The following is a 24,299-nucleotide window of genomic DNA, read 5'->3' as shown; positions in this document are numbered from 1 at the left end:
GAGAGGAGATAAAGAAAGAGAGATATACAGTAGAGAGAGAGAGAGAGAGAGAGAGAGAGAACTGTGTGAGTGGGAGAAGAGTGAATCACTATTGAGATTCATGGGGAGCCGGTAGAAAATGTCAGACGCACAGCTCCACTGAGACAAGTGAGAGCAGAAGGGGGGGTGTGGGGGGGGGGGTTGCAGCAGCCCCCGTGCACCAGAGCTCCGCTCGGAGGAAAAGGTCACTTCAGTGCGGGGTCAACCCCTCATTCATCCTCCGGCCACAAGGTTGTACCGACACGGGGATCAGCCAGACCGATCCCCAGCAGACTCCGTCCCTGACCAAAACCCACGGGAGGAGACGGTGCATAATGCAGAATAAACTAGCTATTTTGCCTTCCACTGAAGTCAGTGACATGCAATTACGGCTTCCACTAGGAGTCCCCCTAATAGTGCCTCATCCTAACAGCAGTTACTATATAGGGTCAAATGCAGCAATGCTATAATGATGTACGGAAATTGCTATAGGGTCAAATAATGGAGGGCTTCTATTACGGATCTTGCTCTTTTGGAGAATATGTAGAATATAGCGCTTGCTATTTGACAGGCTTTGAATGGCCTCGCCATATAAAGAAGCTCTATTCTCACAGCTGCTGGTAAATTAGCCTTGGGTTTAACTTGCACTTCTTTAAGGGTCAATACACTATGTCTAACATATGATTTGATCACGGATGGACAGATATTCGACACCATTTACAACAGCTTACTGCTAATCTTCAGTGCTGCTGAGCTAAAAGTATTCACTGTAAAATGGGAGCCAGTAGCGTTCGTTAAATGAGCACCATTACAGGCACACACACACACACACACACACACACACACACACACACACACACACACACACACACACACACACACACACTGACACTTTCAACAAGAAACAGTTGGCTTTGCAGCTTTGCTTCCCAGATACAAGACAAACAGAGGCTTGTGTGTGATTGATGGGTGATTTAACCTGCGATGACTCCATTTTACACCCACGCTCGGCGCAGTGTTCTTCCCGAGTTGTGTAAAGCGGTATTAGTGCACTTTATTGACGGTATTCATGTGCACACTCTGAGGTTCGGCTCTTCGCACACGGTTATTACAACTGCCTACACGCAGGTCTGTTGGTGAGATAAACTCATGGAAATAAAAATGAGAGCAATTTCAGAGCAAAAGTTAAAGTATGAAATGTTGCCTTGAGTCTAAACCATCACGCTATTGTCTAAGTATGATAAAATTACAAACACTCCAATTTTGCGGTCTTCTCCCTGGTGAAACACAGCCTCTGAGACTGAAATATAAAACACATCTGATAGGGAAAACAAAACAAAACCCACTTCTGAATTCAAACCTTCCATTTCAGCTTTTTAACAACCCCCTCTGAATACTCTGTGCTATCAAGATAAAAATATTTACTCCATTTCGAGGGAGCCAGCGTTTCATGCGGCTGTGGATAAACTTTCCAGATATTATTTGTCTCTGTCCAGAGTCATTCAGTCATCTCTCCTTGAATCTGGCTCAATAGTCTCTCAGTCCATTTGAACTATGCTAGAGTCATTAACATCATCATCAGGTCAGCAAACTTTCTGTGAAAGGGTGTTGTGAGGGACACGGAAAGACCCTGAAAACAATTTATAATAGCTAATGCCCAGGATACCACTAAATTTGTCCGTAGAACCTTTATCTAAGATAAATAAGCTCACCGCGAGTCTCGCAGTCTTACATCATTGTCGCAATTATGCTGGGAGGATATGTGAATTATTTGCGCTCACTGGAAGGCCACAGATTAGCCTACCTTTTTATTCACAAGAAATCCCTCTCAATGACAGTCAACACCATTAAGAGTAATTGTGACTTGCAGCGCTTAAAGGGAAAAAAAGAAAAAAGAAAGAAAGAAAAAAAGGGAAAAAAACTGTTGATCTCCTTGGGACCACCTCTTTTGGTGCAAACCAATTTATCAGTTTAACATTCCACTCCGGGCACTGAACCAGCGCGGCCCGGGATGCTATTATGGTGTTGCCGGCGCTGGCGTCAGGTCACCTCGGAGTCGGTCTGGAATAGCGCAGTTCATTACAATTGAGCCTCGCGGTGCTCCGGGCTGCCAGCGCATTGAGCTCCAATGTTCACCCGGGCCTCGCATCAATGAGGAGGCTTCATTTGGAATTACACACGCCATCGACATCTCAGCAAGGTCTCGCCACTGTAATACATCTCTACTCTGACCTTGACTGGGAGGCAGTGCTCCTCATTAAAAACACAGAAGAATACATATTCACAGCCACGTGAAATATGGAAATCGGAACTGGGCTGGCTGGCTGGTGTGCTTTGCGTTTTTGTTGGCAGAGATTACTGGACAGTGGCAGGCGAATGCTTTGCCCCCGACCAGCATGTGGGTGAGTGAGTAAGAGCATGTGTATACATATAAACAAACAACACACACTCTCTCTCACACACACACGCACGTGCACACGCACACGCACACACACACACAGACACGCACACACACACACACACACACACGCACACGCACATGCACACACACACGCACACACAGACAGACACGCATACACACACACACGCGCGCACGCACACGCACACGCACACGCACACGCACACGCACACGCACACGCACACACACTCAGACACTCACACAAATACACACATGCACATAAAGGAATGAAGTGAGACCTTACCACACTGTAAATCTGTGGCTTGCGTCTTTTGGCCAGATCGATTATGTTAACTCCATTATAGTACAGGTTCTCCATACAGCCATGGAAGTTTCTCCTCAGGAATGTTCCGGGTTTTCCAGGGAGTGGTATTCCTCCGAAGCTCAGCTTCAAGGATAAAACCGGAGTCAGTGCCTTACTATTGCATACACACAGGCGTACAAAAAAATATAGCAACTTGAACTAATTAAAACTAATTTGTTAAGGTGTCCTTATTCAGTTGATTAATAAAGTACCAGTCTAATAATAATAATAAAAAAAAACGAGGGGTGATGACCTCTACCTCGTAGTCGACCTCCAGTGTGTCCCCGTCTCCTCTGGTGCGGAAGTGCTGTGTGTGGCGGTCCAGCGTGAAGTTCACCTGCCTGTTGAAGCGCTCGATGAGGACCGAGTGCCAGTGCTGGTCGTCCAGCAGGCTGCCCAGGGTGACCGCCTCACGCACTCCGCTGGCCCTCACCCTGGTGTCATCTGGAGGGGCCACACACACAAACACACACACACACAAATATAACAACTATACAATACAATATGTACAGTATGTACAGTATGAATGTATGCATGTATGCATGTGTCTTTATAGACATACACACACACACACACACTCACGCATATACTGCATATATACTGTATGTGTATGTGTGTGTGTGTACTGTATATGTGTGTGTATGCATACAATAATGTCCTACTGTATACAGTAATTTCCTGTGTATGAGCAGCATTGTGTATAAGCCACAGAACAGTATTTTATGTAAGCCAAAATAAACAAAACCATATTAACTGCCCCCGTGTATTAACCTCATAGCCGAAGTAATTTAGCAAAATCAATGTATAAGCCGCAGGTACAGTAATAGTTGGGAAAATTACGGCACACTATGCTATATCAGGCGTGCTAAAAAATGATATCAGTGTTTAACCAAATTCCAGTCAGGTAAGAGTTGAGGAGTCATTTATGGGGAGCCTGTCGTGGGAATAAGGGTCAGTGTCTGCAGGCGCGTGATGAAGTATTACATGCTGCATTTACACTCTACAGTACATTAGACTGTGACTTCATAACAACAGTGCAAGTACAGCTAACAGTGCGGGTCACGGTGCCATCCCTCAAACGCGTGGGTTTCGCGTCGTCAGCAAGTGAGGTCATTAATTCGCCTTGACAGGAAAATGAGCGTTTGAAGCTACTGTGTGGCGCTCCGTAAACTAAAAAAACGTAAGAAAACAGTACATAAATAGAAGCCTTTCAAATGTGCCCAGCTGGCATGGTAATGAATGTAAATATATACAGTCTAAAGTTTTAACAGTAGCCTGTCTTCATAGGTATGACTTCGCTTGCATATCCTTTTGCCAGTGCCTGTCAGTACTTCAAATCCATACATTCATACTGTGTTATACAGTTAATGGCCATGATTTGCCATATAATTGGCCACCTTTACACCTTATTAAGATGAACAACTGCATTTAATTAAACACTGCTGCTCCCGAGTCTTCCTCTTCATATATTGTGGGGGTAGCAGACATAGGCATACCGTAGAAACATTGGGTAACACTTTACTTGAAGGTCTCCACATAAGAGTGATATGACACTGTCATGACACATGAACCCTAACCCTAATCCTAACCCTAACCCTAATTTGTCATGACAAAACCAAATGACACTCAATGACAGAAGCCATAAACGCTGTAGGACTTTTATATAATGTTTATAACACGTTCATGACAGTGTCATATCACTCTTATGTAGACAGCTTGAAGCTGTCTACATAAGAGTGATATGACACTCTAAAGTAGGGTTCAAACCAAAGATTCCCGACGAGACGAGATGAGCCGCGACGTTCTAAAACCTTGCGACTGCCATTAAACATGTTGAATGCTCTGCGATGGCTTGCGACGGCCTGCAACTACGTGCAACTTCTAATTCACACCGCTGCAAGTCGGTCTCGTTGCGTCGGGAATCTTTGGTTGTGAATTGGGCTTAACCAAACACTGCACCTTAGTGGTTCCACAGTGTCAGTTGTAAACACAAAAGGCATGTAGTGGATCTACCCTCAGCACATGTGTACATCCAGCAGCTTCAAATACTTTGAACAAAAGAAATCCACCACTGACTTGAGCGCTTAGCAGCAACTGAACGCCCCCTTGCCCTTCACCCCTACTGACTTCCAGAGCTGGCTTCCAGCTGGGGTGGGCTCTAGTCGAGGGTTGCCTCTCATTTGGTGTTTTATACACCCTCCTTTCCTTCCTCGATCCTCATCCTCACTGATCTAGATAGAGAATGATGGGGCAGCAATACAATGGGATAGTCTATCCAGTTATAGATCAGTGGAAACGCCCCTCGAGGATCGAGCATCGAGGATCATGGTTGAGAGCCACTCTAGGTGAGCCCCGGGCCAGCTCTGTCTCTTCTCACCCAGCGGCTTCAGACACTTTGAACAAAATAAATCCACCGCTGACTTGAGCGCTTAGCAACAACTGAACGCCCCCTTGACCTTCACCCCTGCTGACTTCCAGAGCTGGCTTCCAGCAGGGGTGGCCCTAGTCTGGGTGAGCCTCGGGCCAGCTCTGTCTCTCTCACCCAGCGGCTTCAGACACTTTGAACAAAATAAATCCACCACTGACTTGAGCGCTTAGCAACAACTGAACGCCCCCTTGACCTTCACCCCTACTGACTCCCAGAGCTGGTTTCCAGCAGGGCTGGCCCTAGTCCGGGTGAGCCCCGGGCCAGTCCCGGGCCAGCTCCGTCTGTCTCACCCAGGTTGAGGTGCAGGGCCAGCTTCCCGCGGTGCAGCTCCAGGCTGATGTAGTCGCCCCGCTGGCCCTCGCCGTGGAGCAGCACGCCCTCCGCCTGCCGGCTCTTGAAGCGCAGCGAGACGACGTCTTTGGCTGTGCTCATGGACTTCTGGTTGAACCGGTAGAGCAGCGAACTTCTGCCGTCAAAGTCCGCCACGTAGGACTCTGCGGCGAGAGAGAGAGAGAGAGAGAGAGATCGAGCAGAGAGGGAATAAGACGCTTTCAGAAAGCCCTCCCCTCAACCAGTCTCTTGCCTTTCTAGACGCTAATCTCTTGTAAGTGCATACCAATGCAATGCAAATGTGTAAGCTGTGCTGCAGTTCTCCTAATGTCCCCCTCATCACGTTCTCCATTACTGTAATGTAGCTGCGAATGAGAGCCTGCTGGAGATGTTCCTGTGTAAACTCAGTGCTGTGTGATGCTAAGCTAAGGTCATTCTTATCACGGTGCCGTGCGGTGCCACTTGGCTTAGCCAACATGGGAGGCACCCGTTCGGTCTCTGGCTAACCCAAACCTGAACCGTTGAGAGACATTTAAAAAAGCCTGAATACATAATATTTCTGATGGGATTCTTCCCCGGTGTAAGGTAGGGGGCTGTCTGCATGAATAATGCAATCTCCTACATGCACCTGCTATTCCAATGCTTGGCAAGAGGAGGATTTGCAGAAACTCGTGCCGGAGTCAGCTTTGAGAGGAGAGGGGAGAAAAACTGACATGTTTGTGAAAGTTGTTCAAACACTGCTTACATTTACAGCAAATCAAAGGCATGACTGTGCCAAGAGTTCTCTTGGATATTTATATAATGTGTTAAGGGCCTGTCATCTCTGACACAAACATACGCACAAACACAAACACACACACACACACACACGCACGCACACACACACACGCACGCACACACACACACCGACATCAGACCTAAATGCAAACAGAAAAAGACCAACACATCATCAATGAACAACCCAAGGATGACTGCTCTCAAAGTTGTGCATAGAGATGCAGTGTAGCAACAGAATCCATACTCCTATTTTAATATTTTGCACCATCAAGGTTTCAAGCTGTTCTCTATTTTCTGCTGAGATATTGCTCAAGTCATTTCCCCTCCATTTGAGTCACATTTTATATGTAGCATCGGATCCTTTTGAAATAATTCAGCAGGATTCAGCAGGCAAGAATGTGCAAACCTCCTGTGATTCTGCACGGTCCAAGCTTTTCGAGAGCACTTAGAATAGCGATTCACCACTGGAGTTAGAATATACAGTACAGTAAGTAGTTCATCAATGCAATCTACCTATTTGAACTATCTGAACTATTTACGGTCTGTATCCTGAATACAGCCTTTAAGACTGGCAAGTAAAACTCTGTTTTCAATTGACCCACACATAGGTGAAGAGCAGTGAGGCAGAAAGGGGCTACAGTTTACTGCGTCAGGGACACACAACACTATGCAGATAGCCTGTCCGAGTGCATCTCGGAGATAATAAATCTGGGCACTTGTCTTCTTATTGCCTTCTTGAGGGCGCAGATTCATAATGGTTTCTTTTATTCGCGGCTATATCAGGGAGAGAGAGACGGTGTGCATTTCACTCCTAATTCCCCACCCTGAGTGTGTGTGTGTGGGGGGGGGGGGGGGGGAGAGAACGCTGAGGTGCTCCTCATGCAGCTTTTATTAGAAGAGCACACATTCATCCAACATTAATACAGGATCATGCTGTGGAACTGTTGGGCATTATGAAAGTGCTCACTAAGGGATAATTATAATGTCTTTTACAGTGCGCTACGTCTCGGGCTGATCCATTTAGTCGTGCTTTGGTATGCTTGCAAAGGCGTCATTAGCGACTAGCGTTTATTTATTTAGCATTAGCCTGACAAAGGGCTGACTCCTGTAGTCGCCGTAATGTCATCATTCCTCTCTATTAGAGAAATTGCATACGGTCAGCAGTTGCTTTAATCAGAAATGATTAGAGAGAGGCACCTGGTCTATATCACCACAGAAATCATTAGTGTCACATTTTTTTTCTCAGGGCACAGAGACCAACCATAAGCAGTTATGAATTAAAAGGCCGACGGAAACAATTTACTTTGCCCTTTCCTCCTGCAATGTTATGCATTAGCTGGTGGACTGATGCAATCTCGCCATATTACACCGTTATTAGATCTCTATTTGAAGGAGAGCATATCCTGTCTGATTATGCACTGGCAAAAAGCAAGATGACTGAGTATGTTTTTTTTCTCTCTCTCTCTCTCTCTTCTTCGCAAAGCTCAAAGTTGCATCCTGGAGAATAAAACCTGCTGCCATTTGTGGCATTTGTGGTTTTCTGTCTTTGCACAAAGCCTCTCCTGCACCGTCAGGCTTGACCTTTCTGGAAAGTGCTTTTCCCCTCTTCTCCCACCCACCCACACACACACACACACACACACACACACGTACACACACACACACACACACACACACACACACACACACACACACACAGACACACACTCACTGTAGGTGCAGCCGTAGACCTCGGCTCGGAGCCCCGCCCGGCCGCCGGAGCTCCACTCTAGTGGAACGAAACGGAGGAAGCGGGTCCTGATGGGGTGGGGGAGCTTGTGCTGGACCACGCCGTCCGCGTCCACATTACCCACAAACCTCTGGGGGGAGGGGAGGGGAGGGGAGGGGGGAGGGTACACAGGAAGCAAAAAAAAAGAAAGAAAGAAGAGAAACATACAAAACATGTTAGAGCAGAATGACCCTGAGGAAACGGCGAGAACGACTTTGAGCCATTAGGTCGGTTCTCTCAAGTCCCCCAGGCATTTCGCTTCCATTTAATACAATCCCACCCCCCCGATCACCGACCATGCATGTAAATGTACACTGCAAACAGACTCAACCGCCGCCGCCGCTGCTGCTGCTGACAACATGCTGTTCAGCTATACGCAGACACACACATCCCTTAACGCAGCGCAGGCCATGTTGGACTGATCGGGATTGACAGGAACAGTGAATTAAGGGTGCCGATTATTTATGCATGCGTCCACAAAGCGCCGAGGCAGAGTTCAGCGGGGGAAATAACGACAGCTTTTCGCCGGCGCTGAAATGTCAGAGCGTCTCTCTGAGCTTCTCCTAATAAAAATGTAACTGCAATTAACTAATGACTCAGTCAACAGAGGGTTATGTGAGTGGCATTTGGGAGCAAATAATCACAAACAACACATGGCCCGGGCAGTGAGTCAGACAGACTTTCTCGCGCAGAACGGTGCGGAGACAGAAATGGACACTTTTTGTCCCCCCCCAAACAAAGCAGAAGTGGGCCCTGGCTGGCAGACATGAGAACGCCATCGTTGTTGGGTACTGTTGCTAGGTGTTAACAGCGACTTTTTAAGCAAAACAATGTGCGCTTTCACACCTTCCCTCTCTTCCATCTGTGTCGGTTTACTCACTAGTCAGACTAGGAGTGCACGGGGGAAAGCAGGGCTGATTCACTCCCTTTCTAGATTGCTGATCAATGTACAGTAGCCAGAACACATTTAACGTCACAAACTGGATTTACTGGGTAGGCTATACTGGGTGTAAGTGGGTGTAGTGTTTGGTACTGTTTGTGCCATGAACGATTTACCAGAGGCAGAATGACAATGATGAAAGTGTTGATGTGGTTCAACACAGAAAACACAGCTAAATGTCTTCACAGGGGTTCAGTTAAATAAAAGTAAAGCACAACTAATAGATATACTGTAGACCATAGATATACTGTAGGCCTACGTTGTCTTCACAGGGGTCCTGCTACACAAAGTATACAAACATGCAATTGTTTTGATTTTGTAAGCCACCAAGCAACTGGCGAACGCCAATCTTATGATTTGTATGTGCCACGCTGCTATTTGCAATTTTCAGCCTGTAATGTTTTGATGTTTGGAGAAATGGTGGGAGAGAGGCTTGCAAGCCCTGTGAAATGACTTCTATTGATTACACTGGGGCGCTGGTCTAAAACGGGCATGTTTGAGTGGGCTGAGCTTGTAGACAATGCGTTGGCTGTCTCCAGCGACTACCTGGAACATAATCCGCAATGTTGATGTAAGCCAAGCAAAAAAAGTAATCACGCGTCTCAAGAGCAGAGATGCTCGCAGGCTGAAGAGCACAGAGCCTGCGGTGGTAACCTTCAGTCAGTACCAATTAGGGATGGGTATTGATAAGTTTTTATCAATATCGATGGCATTATCGATTCTGCCTATCAATCCAATTCCTTATCAATTCTCTTATCGATTCCCAAAAAATGTAGGTGCACCCACATTTTTCATTGCATCGCCTTTAACGCCAAAAGGTCACCTTTTATCGCTCTCCTTTCATAATAATGTGAATGATTTTTTAACAATAAGGCGTAGAAAAAGCTTGTCTTTATTTAAAACACAATAAGGAATATACATATTCTTTACAAAGAATTATAAAGATGTATATATAGCCTACAGTGTATACTACTGACATTTCTGATATTCATGACATTCATGACTATTCATATTACAACTCTGCCTCTTTAATTCAGCTGTCGGCTTGAAGCCTCAAATTGTAAACAAAGTAGCATAGTTGGCTAGCTTTATAGTCTACTGGTTGGACTGTTCAGTTTCCCCACGTGTGTTTAAGTTGCAAGGTAGGCTAATACTTTGTCTCCTTGGGACAGGCCCTTTTGAGTCTTAGAGTTGGAAAACATTGAGATGATCAGTCAACTTGAATGCAAGAGTTTGAATCAAATTTGTGCAGTAGCCTACGCTATGATGCTAACCGAAATTAATTATAATGTCGCTAGTTGTCTTCTATGCGTCATTGCTTTCACGATTGTGAATGTGCATGTCGAGGGGCGGGTGTCGCGCACGAGAGAGGGAGAGGGAGAGAGAGCGGACCAAGGGGTTATATACAGTTTGGCAAAGTTGCACGCATAGTCTACAATTAAAACTTGTGAAGGAAACGTATGCTTTCACCCGAGCAGCGTCAGGTGCACCTAGAATTATTTTCAGGCACACTCTTAAACATTTTGGGCGCATATGCACTCTGGAGCCCTGGACCGGGCAACGTTAGCACCCCTCCGTAGTCTGTCAAACACATGACACTCTTGGAGCTTAATCCCATGCTTCACGGACAAATGTTTTAACATATTGCTGGTATTACTACCCTTACACGATTTGACTTGTAGTATGAGTCGTCGCAGAGGGCGTGTAGTAACACAAAATTTCAGGAAAACCGGAAAAGGTCCGACGTCATGCAGGCTGAGGGAATCGTTAAGGGAATCGATAACAAAAAAGACGTACGATGTCGATGGAATTGATAAGTTAAACCCGGTTCCAAGACGGAACCGGTTATCGATGCCCAACCCTAGTACCAATACATGATTTTATATTCAGCAAGTCTGTTCAAATTTTTATCTATAGTTGAAGTGCTTTTTTTCCCCATCAAACCATTATGTGCCTTTAAATATTCATCGGATCAGCAAAGGATGAGGTTCTTTCTGGGCAGGTTTGTTTGGTTTTGTTGCATGGCACATTATGTTATTGTTATTAACATTTAGCTATATTGTAGAAGATCAATATTCCTTGTACATTTTCATATCATTTATATTATTTATATTTATATATAAATTGTATATTATATATTAAAATGTAACATATTTTGTGGGGTACTAAACTTATGAACGATAATAGTTATAGTATTCCTCAAAACAAACACATAACGTATTCAAAAACATTTATATAATACAAAACATACAGCCAAGACCAATGGCAATGTGAAACTGAATACTGCATGTAGGGCTGCATGATTAATCGACTTGTAATCGAAATTATAATTTGAACTAATGCAATTAGCTAATCGGACAGGATGCAATCAATTGTGCAACTTACATCTCTGTTCCAATGGTTAACCTTGTCACATCTATGCTTTTCGTATTCATGTCATTCTCCGTGTGTGACAAACAGTGCCCCTCACTTTACGGGAGTGTTGTGCTTCTCATGCACTAGGCATGTTCACCAATCAGAAGTGAACTCGAAGTGAAATTTTGGAGTATTGAACTGAAGCTTGACTGTCAAAAATGATATCGCAAATGAAATCACAATCGCAATATGTGTCTTAAAAAAAAAAAACGAATTAAATATTGCCCCCAAAATCGTGCAGCCCAAATTGCGAAATCTGCATGCGAGCAGCTTTTGTTCACAGCGCTTCTGAGCAAGGTGTACAGATTCCAGGCGATCTGAACAGGTCTTGTTTCCTTAATGCTGCCTGCATCTGTGATGCTGATGCGGAGCAACACCTGAATGTGCCAGGTGTGATTAAGAGGAGCACGGTCGTGCACTGAGACTGTGCCCCTGCTGTTCATTCACATGGGGCCTGCCAAAGCCTCCTCATGGACTCATTCGTATTCGTATCTCCTGCCTCAATCGATATTAGCGCTCGTCACATCGCGTCATGCGAGAGCATCCCTCGCAACGGGGTCTGTTTTGAATTCCCAAAAGAAAACAACATCCTGTCCCACGACGACTCTTTGTTTTTTTTTCCGTGGCAGAAAGGGGGCGGTGGGGGGTGGAGGGTTGAAAGCAGCAGTGATACATCCTCCCAATTACGCAGTTTGCTGCATAAAAAAAGAAAGGCTGTGGACCCTGAGGGGGCCTAAGACCTCCCGCTGGAGCTGAGGGCTCAGGTTAGACAGTGTCCACATAAACATCTCCGCTACCCCTCTGCGACTTCATTATTTCTATTCCTGTATCGACTGATGAACGGTGGCAGGCGTGTTCATTAGGCCTCCTTCCCTGCATCCTCTCTCTCTATCTCTCTCTCTCACTCTCTCTCTCCCTCTCTTTCTTTCTCCCTCTGTCGCTGTCCTTTCCTCCTCTCTCTCTCTCTCTCTCTCTGTCTCCCTCTGATTCTTTTGCCTCTTTCTCTCCCTCTCTCTTCCTATCTTTTTCCCTCTCTCTCTCTCCCTATCTTTCCTTCTCTCCTTCTCTCTTTAGATCTGCGTTTTGCGTGTCTCCCCCGTGGGCTGTTTCATCAGCGCATCATCAGCGTATGCGTGGTCCAGCCTGAGTGAGCCTCACGTGCGCCACACACCCCCGCCCTGCCCCACCGCCCCACCGTCTCCGTCCGTGCAAGCACAGTGGAGGGGAGGGGAGGGGAGGACCCGACAGGGTGAATTCTTCACAGCTGAACCCTGACTGAAGCAAAGCATCTAGCGTTCAGGGCACATGCAAGCTGTCTCTGTCCTTAATGTTTAGAGTGGGAGGGACATTCCTGTCTCTAAGGCAGAACTGTGTTATTATATAGAATGAGGATTACTTAAAGTTACAATTAAAGTCATGAATGCTGATATTTCTGGATATAATGTACCTTATTTGGGCCTGCACTTATTTTTCCCTAAGAGATGTTTTAAGATTGCATAAACACCCCATGTCCTAGATGTTTCCATACATTCGCCACAACAGTGCCCAAAGGTTTTCCTGTGATCCCTCGTCTGACATAATGGAAACAAGCAGTAAATATTACAAATTGGCTGCAGTTAAAACCACCCTGTTTTAATTTGTTCCAATGAGAATACTGAGTTTCCTCTCCCTCCCTCTCCCCCCCTTTAAAGACGCACATTGTGCTTACTCCCCGGAGCCTGTGAGACTTGAGCGGGTGTCAAAAATAGAGTGCACGTCGGTGTCACGGTGACCGGGTTTGCGGGGCCGCTCGGGGGAGCTCTCCCTTAGGGCTTTGCTAACGTTCCAATCCCTCATCCATCCGTCCCTCCCTCCCTCCCTCTCTCCCTCCCCTCCTCCCTCCCTTCCTGCCTTCCATCCGCCCTCCCAGTGCCTCAGATGTGCTGAGCTCTCGCACGCTGGCAACCATCAGAGACTATGTATTATTTACCAGTGTTCAATGAAGCAGACAACAGGAGCCACATCTGAGAGGGGAACAGAGACGTGACAGGTGACGAGTTCATCACGGAACATTGTCGTTTTATTGTTCGCGACTCGGAGGCTCGCGGCTCAACAGAAAGAGAGCCTGGAGCCTGCCCAACCCCATACTCGCTTCTGCTTTTCAACACAAGCTCTTGAGAGAGCAGAAAAAACAGCGTCGCACCACTGTCAAATACTCTCTTTCTACGGCTTTCAGCCTCTCCTTCCATTTATTTGTGACACATGTTGAAAGACTGGCTTTAGGTGTCTTGAAGCAGACAAATGTTCACATTGAGGCGGCGCCTTGTGCTGTATAAACTCAGCACGGCAGACTAAAGCAGAGAGCTGAAGAGAATCCTGCGCCGCACTGTAGGCTGTGAATAGAATAATCAACTAAGGGACTTAGTTACGCAAGTTCAAGGTTCTAATTTACTAAGATCCCAAATAATGAATTGAGCGTTCTGTTGATTTCATGCGCGTTCCACATAGAACACAGGCTTACACTTTCCTTGAACTCTCTAAAACTAGGCTGTAATAACTTTGTCAGGGATGTGTCACTGCAGATGCCATAATCCTGTCATCATTCAGCCTGACAGTCAATATTTAATAACTTGACAGGGTCAAAATGCAGACGCCTGTGTAAAAGCACCAAAACTTTTCATGTGATGGCAATTACCAATAACTGTCAAATAACAATTGTACATCACTGGAAGAAGACTGTTATGACAACGTATAACAAGACATGCCATCTGCCATGATATGTTTTTGTCATGTTTATCCCAGTCTTATCAGAAAAAAAGAATTCTCAGCACATGGAATAAATACAACAAAAACAGGACTCGATAAAACCATAAATCGTGCTGCTAATGTTAGCCTACTGGTAATCTAAGGCACCTGCGATTCCACGTTATGTCTTGATAACTTGGCCTAATTTTTGGTCTGCTGCAGAATCTTTTTAGGTGACTTCTTGATGAGATATAATTATGAAATATTGATCAAATGCAGTAAAGCTAATGGAAAAGTGAACTCGTGGCTGAATGCATACGTCATGAATTCAGATGTGAGTGAATGCCTGTACATTACAGTGAAGAAGACCTAACTAAAATGAGATGTAATACTAGTAATGACTGAATATCGAATAAAAAACGCATATGGATTATTCAGGGTACTCTTGATTTTAGAAAAAAAAAAACACTAGAAGTGCATTACAGCCTAAAACCAAAATGCAATTTTACAAGATGAAGTAGACAAAATAGCACAATTCAGTGGTGAGGAACACAAAACAAGAGCTGGTAAACAAAGCTTAGCTCTGCCTCTTAAAATGCTCCAAAATCGCATTGCTGGATAAATTTGCCTCACTTATCTTTGACGCTGACATCTCTACATGTTCAGACAAAAACAAAAGATTAGTACGCAACATATTACTTCATTCATCCCAACCACATTGAATGAACCGAAGTTGGCTGAGTTATGCCTAGATAACTCAGCCTAGATTGATGTCTTATTTACCCACTGAATCACCCAAACTAAATGTCATTCAGGCTTAGTAAACCTCATAAAAGATACTACACACACACACGTCTGTATTTAATCTGCTTTGCTTTCGCATGTTTGGGTAAAACAGCCCACAATGCCTTTTCATTAACCCACAAAACAGACATGTTGTTTTGGTCCTTACAAGACACAATCCTCAACGCATCAATGTGTAATCCTTAGTAAAAGGACACGTTTTGGTGCTTGTGTCTAACACACGCCAACCTCCTAAACTTGACCATAGCAAACCAAATCCCCAAGCTCTCTGTACATATTCCGTGACATACTGTAGATGAGATCATTTATTTATTAATATAATGGGAGAATTGGGTGCAAGAGAGCACTGGTGGGGGGGTGGGGGGGGGGGGGGGGGTTGGGGGGAGCAGCGTTATCAGTTGCATTAACAGGCCGGAGGGGCCCGACTGATATGAGGGCACACGATCTGATGACCGAGGGAGCGAAGTGAAGCAGCTCAATCACACCTAGACGGGCCGCCACCGCTTAAGGGTAGAGCTCCATGCTGCCTCCATCCCATGTGCAATCACATCAGTGATGAGGCGTCTTCTGACAATCTGCTATCAGATTGCTCTCTGTAGCTGATGGTATGGGGGTCCTAACGGACAGCCAGTGTGTCCAAAAAAGAAAAAGAAAAACATGACTTAGACATGCTATGAGTGTAGCACTTCACAAGTGGAGATGGGGATTGTGATTCCTTCATCAGAGAACAATTCAGAGAACAGAGCCAGCGAACGAACAGGCAAGAACTGAGCACTTTTCATCATTATTTATGAGAAAGTGTGGTAATACTTAGCTGAAACCCCGTATCCATAAAGCATTAACACATTCATAAAGTATTCATGATGCCTCATAATTATACATAGTAATGAGTGCACTTATACCATGTTACTGGATAGGCCTTAAAACTTTAAAGTATCAGCATATCATTAAAGGCTCTTTCCCTTCATCATAATGGCCCCGATGACACCTTTGCCGTTAATTCAACAAATGCTATTTGTGGTGCCATATGCGACTGCACACTACCTTTCATAACAGCAGGCAAGGTTTATACTACATTCATCATTATAACACTCTATGAGCGTAGTCCTGGCTACAAACTTACTTGAAAAGTGACTTTGGTGGTGTTTAGTTGACACTCGTATCCAATTAATATGGACTTGCAAAAGCAGGATAAGGAATCGAACCCAGGCTGATTGATTGACAGGTACAGTAGTGATGCATCCATCACACCACCATCATGCCCATAAAAACTTTACCGTTTCATATCAGGAGTTTACCCCTGGCATGTTGACACTATGATTTATTTAATTTTTCATAATCCTTCACAATTATGCTCATAGTGTTACTGTATAATATGGATGAGTTTATGAACTGCTATCAACAGTGCTTTTGACAAACTAAGAATCAAGATCTTCAGTGACGTTTTTGAGGTCAGCCGTAATAGCTAGACTGCTAATAAAGATTCCCTCAGCAGGGCACACAGACATGGCTCTCAAGTAAGTGTTGGTAATACGTTTTATTATCCATATAAATTCTCTACAACACAGACGCAAGCCTGCCAGCCAATACTTAAGTAGTCACATCATTGCACTACTCAGAAAGCCTCCAAGGCTTGTCACAACTGATGTAAAACATAACTATATGGATATGTGACTCCATCTCTCTGTCTCTCTGCTCTTTTTTTTGTTCCGCAGGGACATCAGGAATATCTCTTCCCCACATTATTTCAAATGGCACCTGCATAGTTGAAAAAGCTGGACACGGTAAAATTGTAGCACATGCCTCTGGGCCTATACTCAGATGTTACATATCAAAGTGTTGCTCGGCGCAAGGCTTGAAAATGGAAATCATGTTCATACGTATCAGACTTTTGCTGATAGGGGGGAATATAACAAAAGGACCTTAATATCTTCCCCTTAGTACCACAACACTTTACTGCAGATGCTCACCTGTAATCATATATTGTGGCCGTTTTATTCAGTAAGAGACATTAGATTCTCAAAACACAGAGGGGTAGATTTATGTACATTTGCGCACACGGCGTATCAACGCCATGGCCAACCAGCAGAAATCTCACACTGTGACCCCTTTCCATGAAGCTCATCAGGTAATCAGCGCCTTTCTCCTCTCCCTGTCACAATCTGAACTGCTCACCACTGAATGGCATGATACAATCACAAGCGCACTTGAACGGAGTTAACGGATGACAACGTTTAAAAGGATTCAAAAGTTGAGTGGTTGTGAGATAATACAATACATGATAAGAAGATGTCAACAAGCAGGCAGATCAATCAGATCAGTGTGATCTTAGCTTTGTATATCAAGCCCTGTTTCATGATCTCATCAATAATAGCCCATGGTAATAGCCTTCATAATATCCCATAATATCCAATGTCCCTTCCCTGGGGTCAGTGAACAGAAAAAAAGAAAACAAGATTTACGACAGGCTTCGACCTGACATCAATATTGGTTTTAACAAAAGGGATATTGATTTCACTAACACTATGCCATTCTTTATAATAAGCCAATCTGTCAAAATGCTGCTTACACTGGACAAGCAGGTTGGCCATCCATGTAATAAGTGTGCAGGTTATATTGGGAAAATCACCATAGGGGCATTAGAAAGGGGGATGCCTTTACATCCCAGTAAAATGAACCTGCAACCTTCAGCCTCTGCCTTTTTCAGTTGTAAACTTGTGAGTGTCCCCTAAGACTTGGAGACAGAGGTGTCGAGGTAACCTAAATGCTTAAAGGTTGACATGGTTATAGTACATAATATGATTATTAAATGGCTATATTGTGAAAAAGAATGCACCACAAAATGCCAGACAACTTCTGGAAAGCCAACAAGACACTGTGTCTGGATGTCAAAAATGGGGACAGGGTGAAATCATCATTACTTTCTCAGAAAGCCACCATTTCACAAAACACCACAGGCCCTTCATTTTGTCCCCCTTTCAACCACTCAATAAACCATAGGGAATCTCACACCATCATCTCCAAATGTACAGTCCAGGGCACCCCCTTCATCAAATTGAGGAGCTCCTCTCCGCTCCTCTGCCGGGAAGAAAAAAAGGATTGTATCTGCTGTATAACCACGGCCAATTACAATTCCTCATGTTCCCGCTGTTATGGTCAAATGAGTCCCATACTCGACATCAATTAGACAGGGGTGGGGTCCAAATGGAGCAACAGACCATGCTTTAAGCCGGCCCCCGTCTAACAAAAGGAATGGCCCTCCTATTGATTACCTGCGGCCTGCTCAAGCCCCCGTGTAATGGAAGACAGGCGAAATGAGGGAGCGCGGCAACTGATTTAGAGGCTTTGTGGTCAATGGGAGATAATGAGAGACAGAAGCACCGCAAGGAGCCGCCGCCGCCGCCGCCGCTAGCGGCCCAGGGTGCAAAAACAAAAGAGCTGTGAAGAGGTTTAGACACATACTTCCCGCTCGGGCGTCCATTTTGTCCAAACCAATATTACCACAAAATGGTGGTTTAGGGGGGAGAGAATTGAGGAAGTAGAGACAAGACAAAAACACATTATGAGAAAACACTGAGTGGAAATGGTTGCAGTAAGTGCTGGGTGGGTGAGGGGTGGGGACGTCAAGTCTTACAAAGTTTCTTTTTTCTCTCTCCTTAATTTTTATGCAGCATTTCCTGTGCAGAAGTACATAGGCTTTCATGGTTGCCTGAGATACAAACAATATCACTGTGAGCATTTCAATGAGCCTCAGCTCTCACTCTCTCTCTTGTTCTACTCATGAAACTTTCCCATACCCCTGCAGGGGTGTGGACTTTTGATTGAGCGCAGAGGAAAAGGCCAATTCCACGGAAAATATGAAAATAGAGGTGGAGTACAAAGAAGGAAAAAAAATCCTCCCAATGCTGATCACGCAACAGCTCTTAGCATTTCGAAGCCGTGGCACAAATTCATTTGATTGCTGAGCTAGTGGAGAAGATGACCCGTGTCCTAGAAACAACTGTCAATTTTCAACTGACCCAATTGTACCTTTTAGTTCCTGAATGTTGAGCTTGCTAAAATGGTACTTTTTTTTTTAAGACTCTGTGTTATTCATACTGGACTATGGAGAAAATCATACATCAGTGTCTAGTCTTCTCCCCCCCCCCCTGTGTTTTGCGGCCTTGGCATTGACACAGCATCTGCAGGATAGCGCAGACACCACGGCCGCAATAACAACAGTGAATATAAAATCCTTTTGTATTTTAAGAAGGCCAGAGATGACTATTCGATGCACTTGGGTTTTTTCCCCGATCTCAGCACTTTCCAGAAGAGAAGAGGGTGGCGGCATTTGTCCGAGTCTGTAATCTGAATGATTGCAAGGTCAAGCGCAGTTGAAAGACACAAGTTTTTTTCCCTCTCTTCTTCTTCTTCAGTCAGCCCAGCTCTCGCTGATACCTCTAATAATACGGAGGCTCAGCACTTTATGCCCCTATATGTATTTGTATTTCCGGCAGTCTGGGTGAGTTCAAGGGGGGAGAAATGTGAATGGATATGAGTGTGGGCACGTCAGTCAGCGAATGCCGGTAAGAATGAACCCATCAGTATGAATATTTAAAGAGTGGTGGGAGACGACTGAGAAGAGGACGGAGAAGAAGAAAAAGAAGAAGAAGAAGAAGAAGAAGAAGAAGAAGAAGAAGAGTTAGAGAGAGGAAAAAAGAAGGGAAGAATAAGACATTTTCTGGTTCACCGGTATCGGTGGTCCCTCATGGCTCGTGGCTCAGAAGAAGCATGAAAGTGGAGCTTAACAACCAACTCTTATCAAGCGGCGGGGGGAGATAGAGCCTAGACGCTGACGCGCACGTGGGGGTTTGATGGAGGACTCATATGTCTTGTTCAGCCATGTCATTGTCTTCCCTATGGAGCCTGTGCTGGTGTAGACAGTAGACAGCACTCCGTAGCCTATTACACCTGGGTTACCATGGGTCCGCAGCAAGCATACGGTACAGTTCATGTAGTGTAAAAAAAAAAATTACAAATATTCTAGGAAACGGCTCTATTTAAAAAAAATAAAAAAATGTACACTGGTATCATGACCGGTGTGGCCAGTTCAATTGATTACAGTGGAAGCTAGTTGTTACAGCAGACGCTACACGAATGGAACGCTTCAGTTACTTGCCCGATGTAGCCTCTCTGTGAGTCTGTGCTCTGAAACCACTTCTTGGCAGCGGTGGGCCCAACAGCCTTGAAAGCACAAACCCTTGGAGGACTGTAGTTTGACTCCAAATGCATTTGCTGAAGGGTGGTAATAGTATGTTAATAATATTTTATGGATGCCTGCTTGCTAGGAACCTGCACTCATTCAAAATGACTGCGGTCATAATTATCATAACCGTAATTATTCAATGCATTAATTTGGGCTAGATGACCTGGTTAATGATTTTGGCCATATTTAAGAGGGAGTTGTGCACATACTATGTTTAGGCCAAGGATCGCCTTGGGTGTGATCTTAAAATAACCTCTGACGTGAGTTACCATGTGAGATTTTCAATTTTTTTTTGTCCCAGCAGGCACACTTCAAACCGCAAGCCTTATCGCCACATTTACATAGCGATAATAATACAACAACTGCCATCAGCAATATGAGGCAACGGGAGCCACAAGACAAACTCTCCTCGATCATAATGAGCTGGAGCAGCGGTTACGCGGGGCTACGCAGGAAAGTGTAACCAGATGAAACAAACATCGTTGCTCAAATAGGCCACACTGTGTCGAAGCTCATTGGAGAGGGACATGGTGAGGCGAACCTTGTTCAACCAGCAAGCAGAGTGCATTTCTTTGAGCGTGCCATCCTTACAGTACACCTGGATATTACTTGAATATCATTATCAACTCGAGCATGTTATTGGAAACATGGTTACATGTCTTATTGTGATGCGCTCTGTAGAACGTAATTATTTTTCAAATATTTGTACTGAACACCTACAGTATCAAGCAGTTACAGTTCTTGGCTGTATTATCCTTGTATACATTCACCAAACTCATTGTGTAACTGACACATTGTAGCAAATTAGCAAACAGAGGTTTACAGTACAGGAACATTGTAACACATGACTGAAATACAGTCACAATACCAATATCCTGACAATGCATAGCAAACAGGCCAGAAATGGGTGCGCTCAACTACGTGTAAAGGGTAGGGTTTTGGGTGCGTAAACAAGGAAAGACAGACACATTTCAACCTATGCCGGCCTCAGTGTCTTACAGTAGATGGCATAGGCCGATACGCGTCTGTCATGTTTTCATATGAATGAAATGAGTTATAGAATGAGAGTGCATTTACTTTTGTGTTTTATCCAATGCATAGCAAGCAAACATAGTGCTATGTAAATGCAACATTGTTATCTCAGGTGAACTCACCCCTACGCTGTCCTCCTGCCTGTACTGCTTCCAGACGCGGCCCGTGTCGCTGAACAGGAGCATGTAGCCGCTGACCCAGTCCGAGCTGCCATGGCGACCCTGCGTGGCCAGCGACGTCACCTCCATCCGGTCCCGGAGGTCCACCTGCAGCCACGGGTAACTGTCCGTCGACTTGGGACTCCACCCGCCCCCTCCTGCAAGCACCAATGAGAGAGCATTAGCAAAGGACATGTACGAGAGAATACTCCGGTGGGGGTAGAGAGAGAGAGATAATGCATGTGCTTGATGAGTGCATTCACTCACTTCATGGTAACGTGTTCAGAACGGTCAAATAAGTGTCGGAAAAAGGCACACGCCCATATGAGGACATAATATCCACGCGGGACGTTTTCCGTTTTCATTGAGAGAGAAAATGAGCCATTGTGAGCTAAAACTATGCAATCAGGAGCACTTCTGCGACCGTGAGGCACGGGAGGGGACTTTCAAACAGGCTGCCGTTAAATGAACTGGATAAAGTAATAGTTTCTCCATGACAACAACCTTCCTGTTTTATCTCTGAGGGCAAATTTGGCCACACAGAAATGTATCTCGCTGCAAAATGCTTTATTCAATAAAATTATGTTATGGCATGCAGATAGCAAAAATCCTATCTTGCATCAGATGTCTGGGGATCGTCGGAGGGTGGGGGGGGTGCGGGGGGCACTAAATGTATTCCTTACACGAGCAGAGATATTTACATATAATCACTTTAGAGACGGTTCACACACACAGACACACATACACACACACGCACACACCCACCCACCCACCCACACACACACACACACAAACACACACACACACACACACACACACACACACACACACACACACACACACACACACACACACACACAAGCAGCGCCACAGAGAAACTCCCTTGTATCACATCACATTGAGAAACATTGGTGCCTCTATACAGCTGTAACACAGCAAGCATCGCAATTGAGTCGCCTTGGCCTCACTTAACACGTCAGCCAGTCCTCCTGGGGGGGTGGGGGGTGGGGGGTACGAGGCGGGGGCGGTGAGGGGTGTCAGGCAGGGGGATGGACAGCAGCAGTAGACCATTGGGGGGGAGAGACGCCAACGTGCGCTCCATGAAGATGTGTTTTTTTTGGTAGTGGCCCCCGCAGTTTCCTGCGCACACGCGGCGCTGAGGGGAGGCAGATCAGCTCTGGCAGAAGGGTTCATTACTTAACCACTGTGGGCTGGGACACGGCGCCATGGGAGGCGCACCGCACCGCCGCCGCATATCAATGCGCCGCGCCGCGGCCGCCGCGCAGCCAGGGGAGGAAGCGCCCGTTTACGGATGCCGCGTCCTCGGGGAACGGGATTGTTCCGTTTGTTACCGCCTGCCGAGCGTGCGTGCGCGCGCGGGGCCGCGTCCAACCGGGGCTGGAAATCACACCGGGACGGAGCGAACGTTTAAGCGATGGAAGTCGTAACAGAGACAGGCCTCCTCAATCAGGGGGGGAGCTTTACCCGTTCGGTCTTTGGCTATTTCGTTCCACGGCTACAGTTAAGCGCACGGTTGTAATTTGCAATATGTTGCTGTGGAGCTGCGCCCGATCCTGAGTGATCCCCAGTCGAATTATAAAAACCAGACATACATGCCCATGACGTGAAAAATGATCTGAAAAATGAGACATACAGGACGTGCCCATGACATGATTCATGTTGTTTTCTTGGGCTTACACATACCCCTTATACATATACATGTATGCAAATCCTGTAGTGTGTGTTTGGGTATTCTTGGTAGAATAACATTATACTCACTACAACATATCCATCCAGTGCCATTTCATGGCAGCTTATGCACATGTTTTCAGAAGCTAACATCCAATCTGCTTTTATCCTTTATGTTGTAATTACAGTGTGGAATTCAAAATGTATAGTGGGCTATACATTATATACATTATACAGCTGCACAGAGTGGACTGATTTAGACCCTGAGGTATTGCATCACTGATGTGCACAGGGGCACGTTCCAAGGAGTCGCCAAAAGACTCTGTGCGCCTAATTGGAGCATCGGAAGATATCTAACACAGTTCTGCTTCATGTGGTTTCTATGCATTCAACATCAGGAGACCAATAAAGCCGGACCAATAACACTTATAAAAAAAAGTCCAGACACAAGCTTTTAAATAAGAGCTTCATTAAACTTACTCTAACTTTATCTTGACTTAAATCTTAATTGCAGAAGGAATGAGGAATAATCTGCAGCGCCATATTGACGGTACAGTAAAAACAGCGATTACATCTGGCACTCGTGAATGGAGAGTATGCTGTCAAGGCCTTTGTACCTAAGAGAGCCTTTTGTGCGATGGTGATTCATGTGCTCTGGCTCCGGTTTCAACTTACCCAGGAAGTAAAGACCAGAGGCAAGGAAAACGTGCTGCGTGCTGAGTCTTATTACAAACCATTACTGACAAAAATGTCAGAACACACCACTGATTCTAAAAGCATGTGTGCTCTACCGGGGCACAGTCGGAGGGGCTACTCACCGTCTCTTCTGTTGAGCTTGGCAAAGTGTGGAGCTTGACTGTCAAATGCATGTGAAGAGCTCTCAAAAGAGCCCAGTGGCAACATGGGCAACAATGGGCCATCGCAGCTGTCTAGAGAAGAGGGAGAAAGATACTGCGTTAGAAAGCAAAAGCACTGTTATCCAGGAATACAAGTTCAAGTTCAAGTTTATTATAGCCATTTCAACAGTATGAAAATACAATTGATAGGAATGTGTTTTGGTATGCTCACATATAAGACACATAAGACAACACAATAACACAGGGGTAACAACACTTAATATACAGAAAAAGTGCAACAAAGTGCAAGGATCACAGAAGCAGCAGTTCAGTACAGTTGTACAAGTGCAAAGAGAGGTAGCCTGGTATGTAA

At 45.2% G+C, this 24,299-nt stretch overlaps 1 protein-coding gene across 1 annotated transcript in view; it reads right to left on the bottom strand.

The window, feature by feature from the left end:
- The window catches only part of cntnap5a (contactin associated protein family member 5a), a 53,338-nt gene extending 29,345 nt beyond the window's left edge, over positions 1 to 23,993 (bottom strand). The window contains exons 1-6 of the mRNA XM_062533658.1: positions 23,909 to 23,993; positions 21,366 to 21,559; positions 8,027 to 8,174; positions 5,499 to 5,702; positions 3,040 to 3,224; positions 2,721 to 2,864 (exon numbers count right to left, since the gene is read on the bottom strand). Of these exons, the coding sequence (XP_062389642.1) occupies positions 2,721 to 2,864; positions 3,040 to 3,224; positions 5,499 to 5,702; positions 8,027 to 8,174; positions 21,366 to 21,559; positions 23,909 to 23,993 (960 nt within the window). The remainder of the gene's footprint in view (positions 1 to 2,720; positions 2,865 to 3,039; positions 3,225 to 5,498; positions 5,703 to 8,026; positions 8,175 to 21,365; positions 21,560 to 23,908) is intronic.
- Between the last annotated feature and the right edge of the window lie 306 nt (positions 23,994 to 24,299).

The sequence above is a fragment of the Sardina pilchardus genome, chromosome 4, assembly GCF_963854185.1.
Source record: "Sardina pilchardus chromosome 4, fSarPil1.1, whole genome shotgun sequence".
NCBI classification, from domain to species: domain Eukaryota; kingdom Metazoa; phylum Chordata; class Actinopteri; order Clupeiformes; family Clupeidae; genus Sardina; species Sardina pilchardus.
The sequence above is the reverse complement of the archived record's forward strand: the minus strand, read 5'-3'. Positions and strand labels throughout refer to the sequence as shown.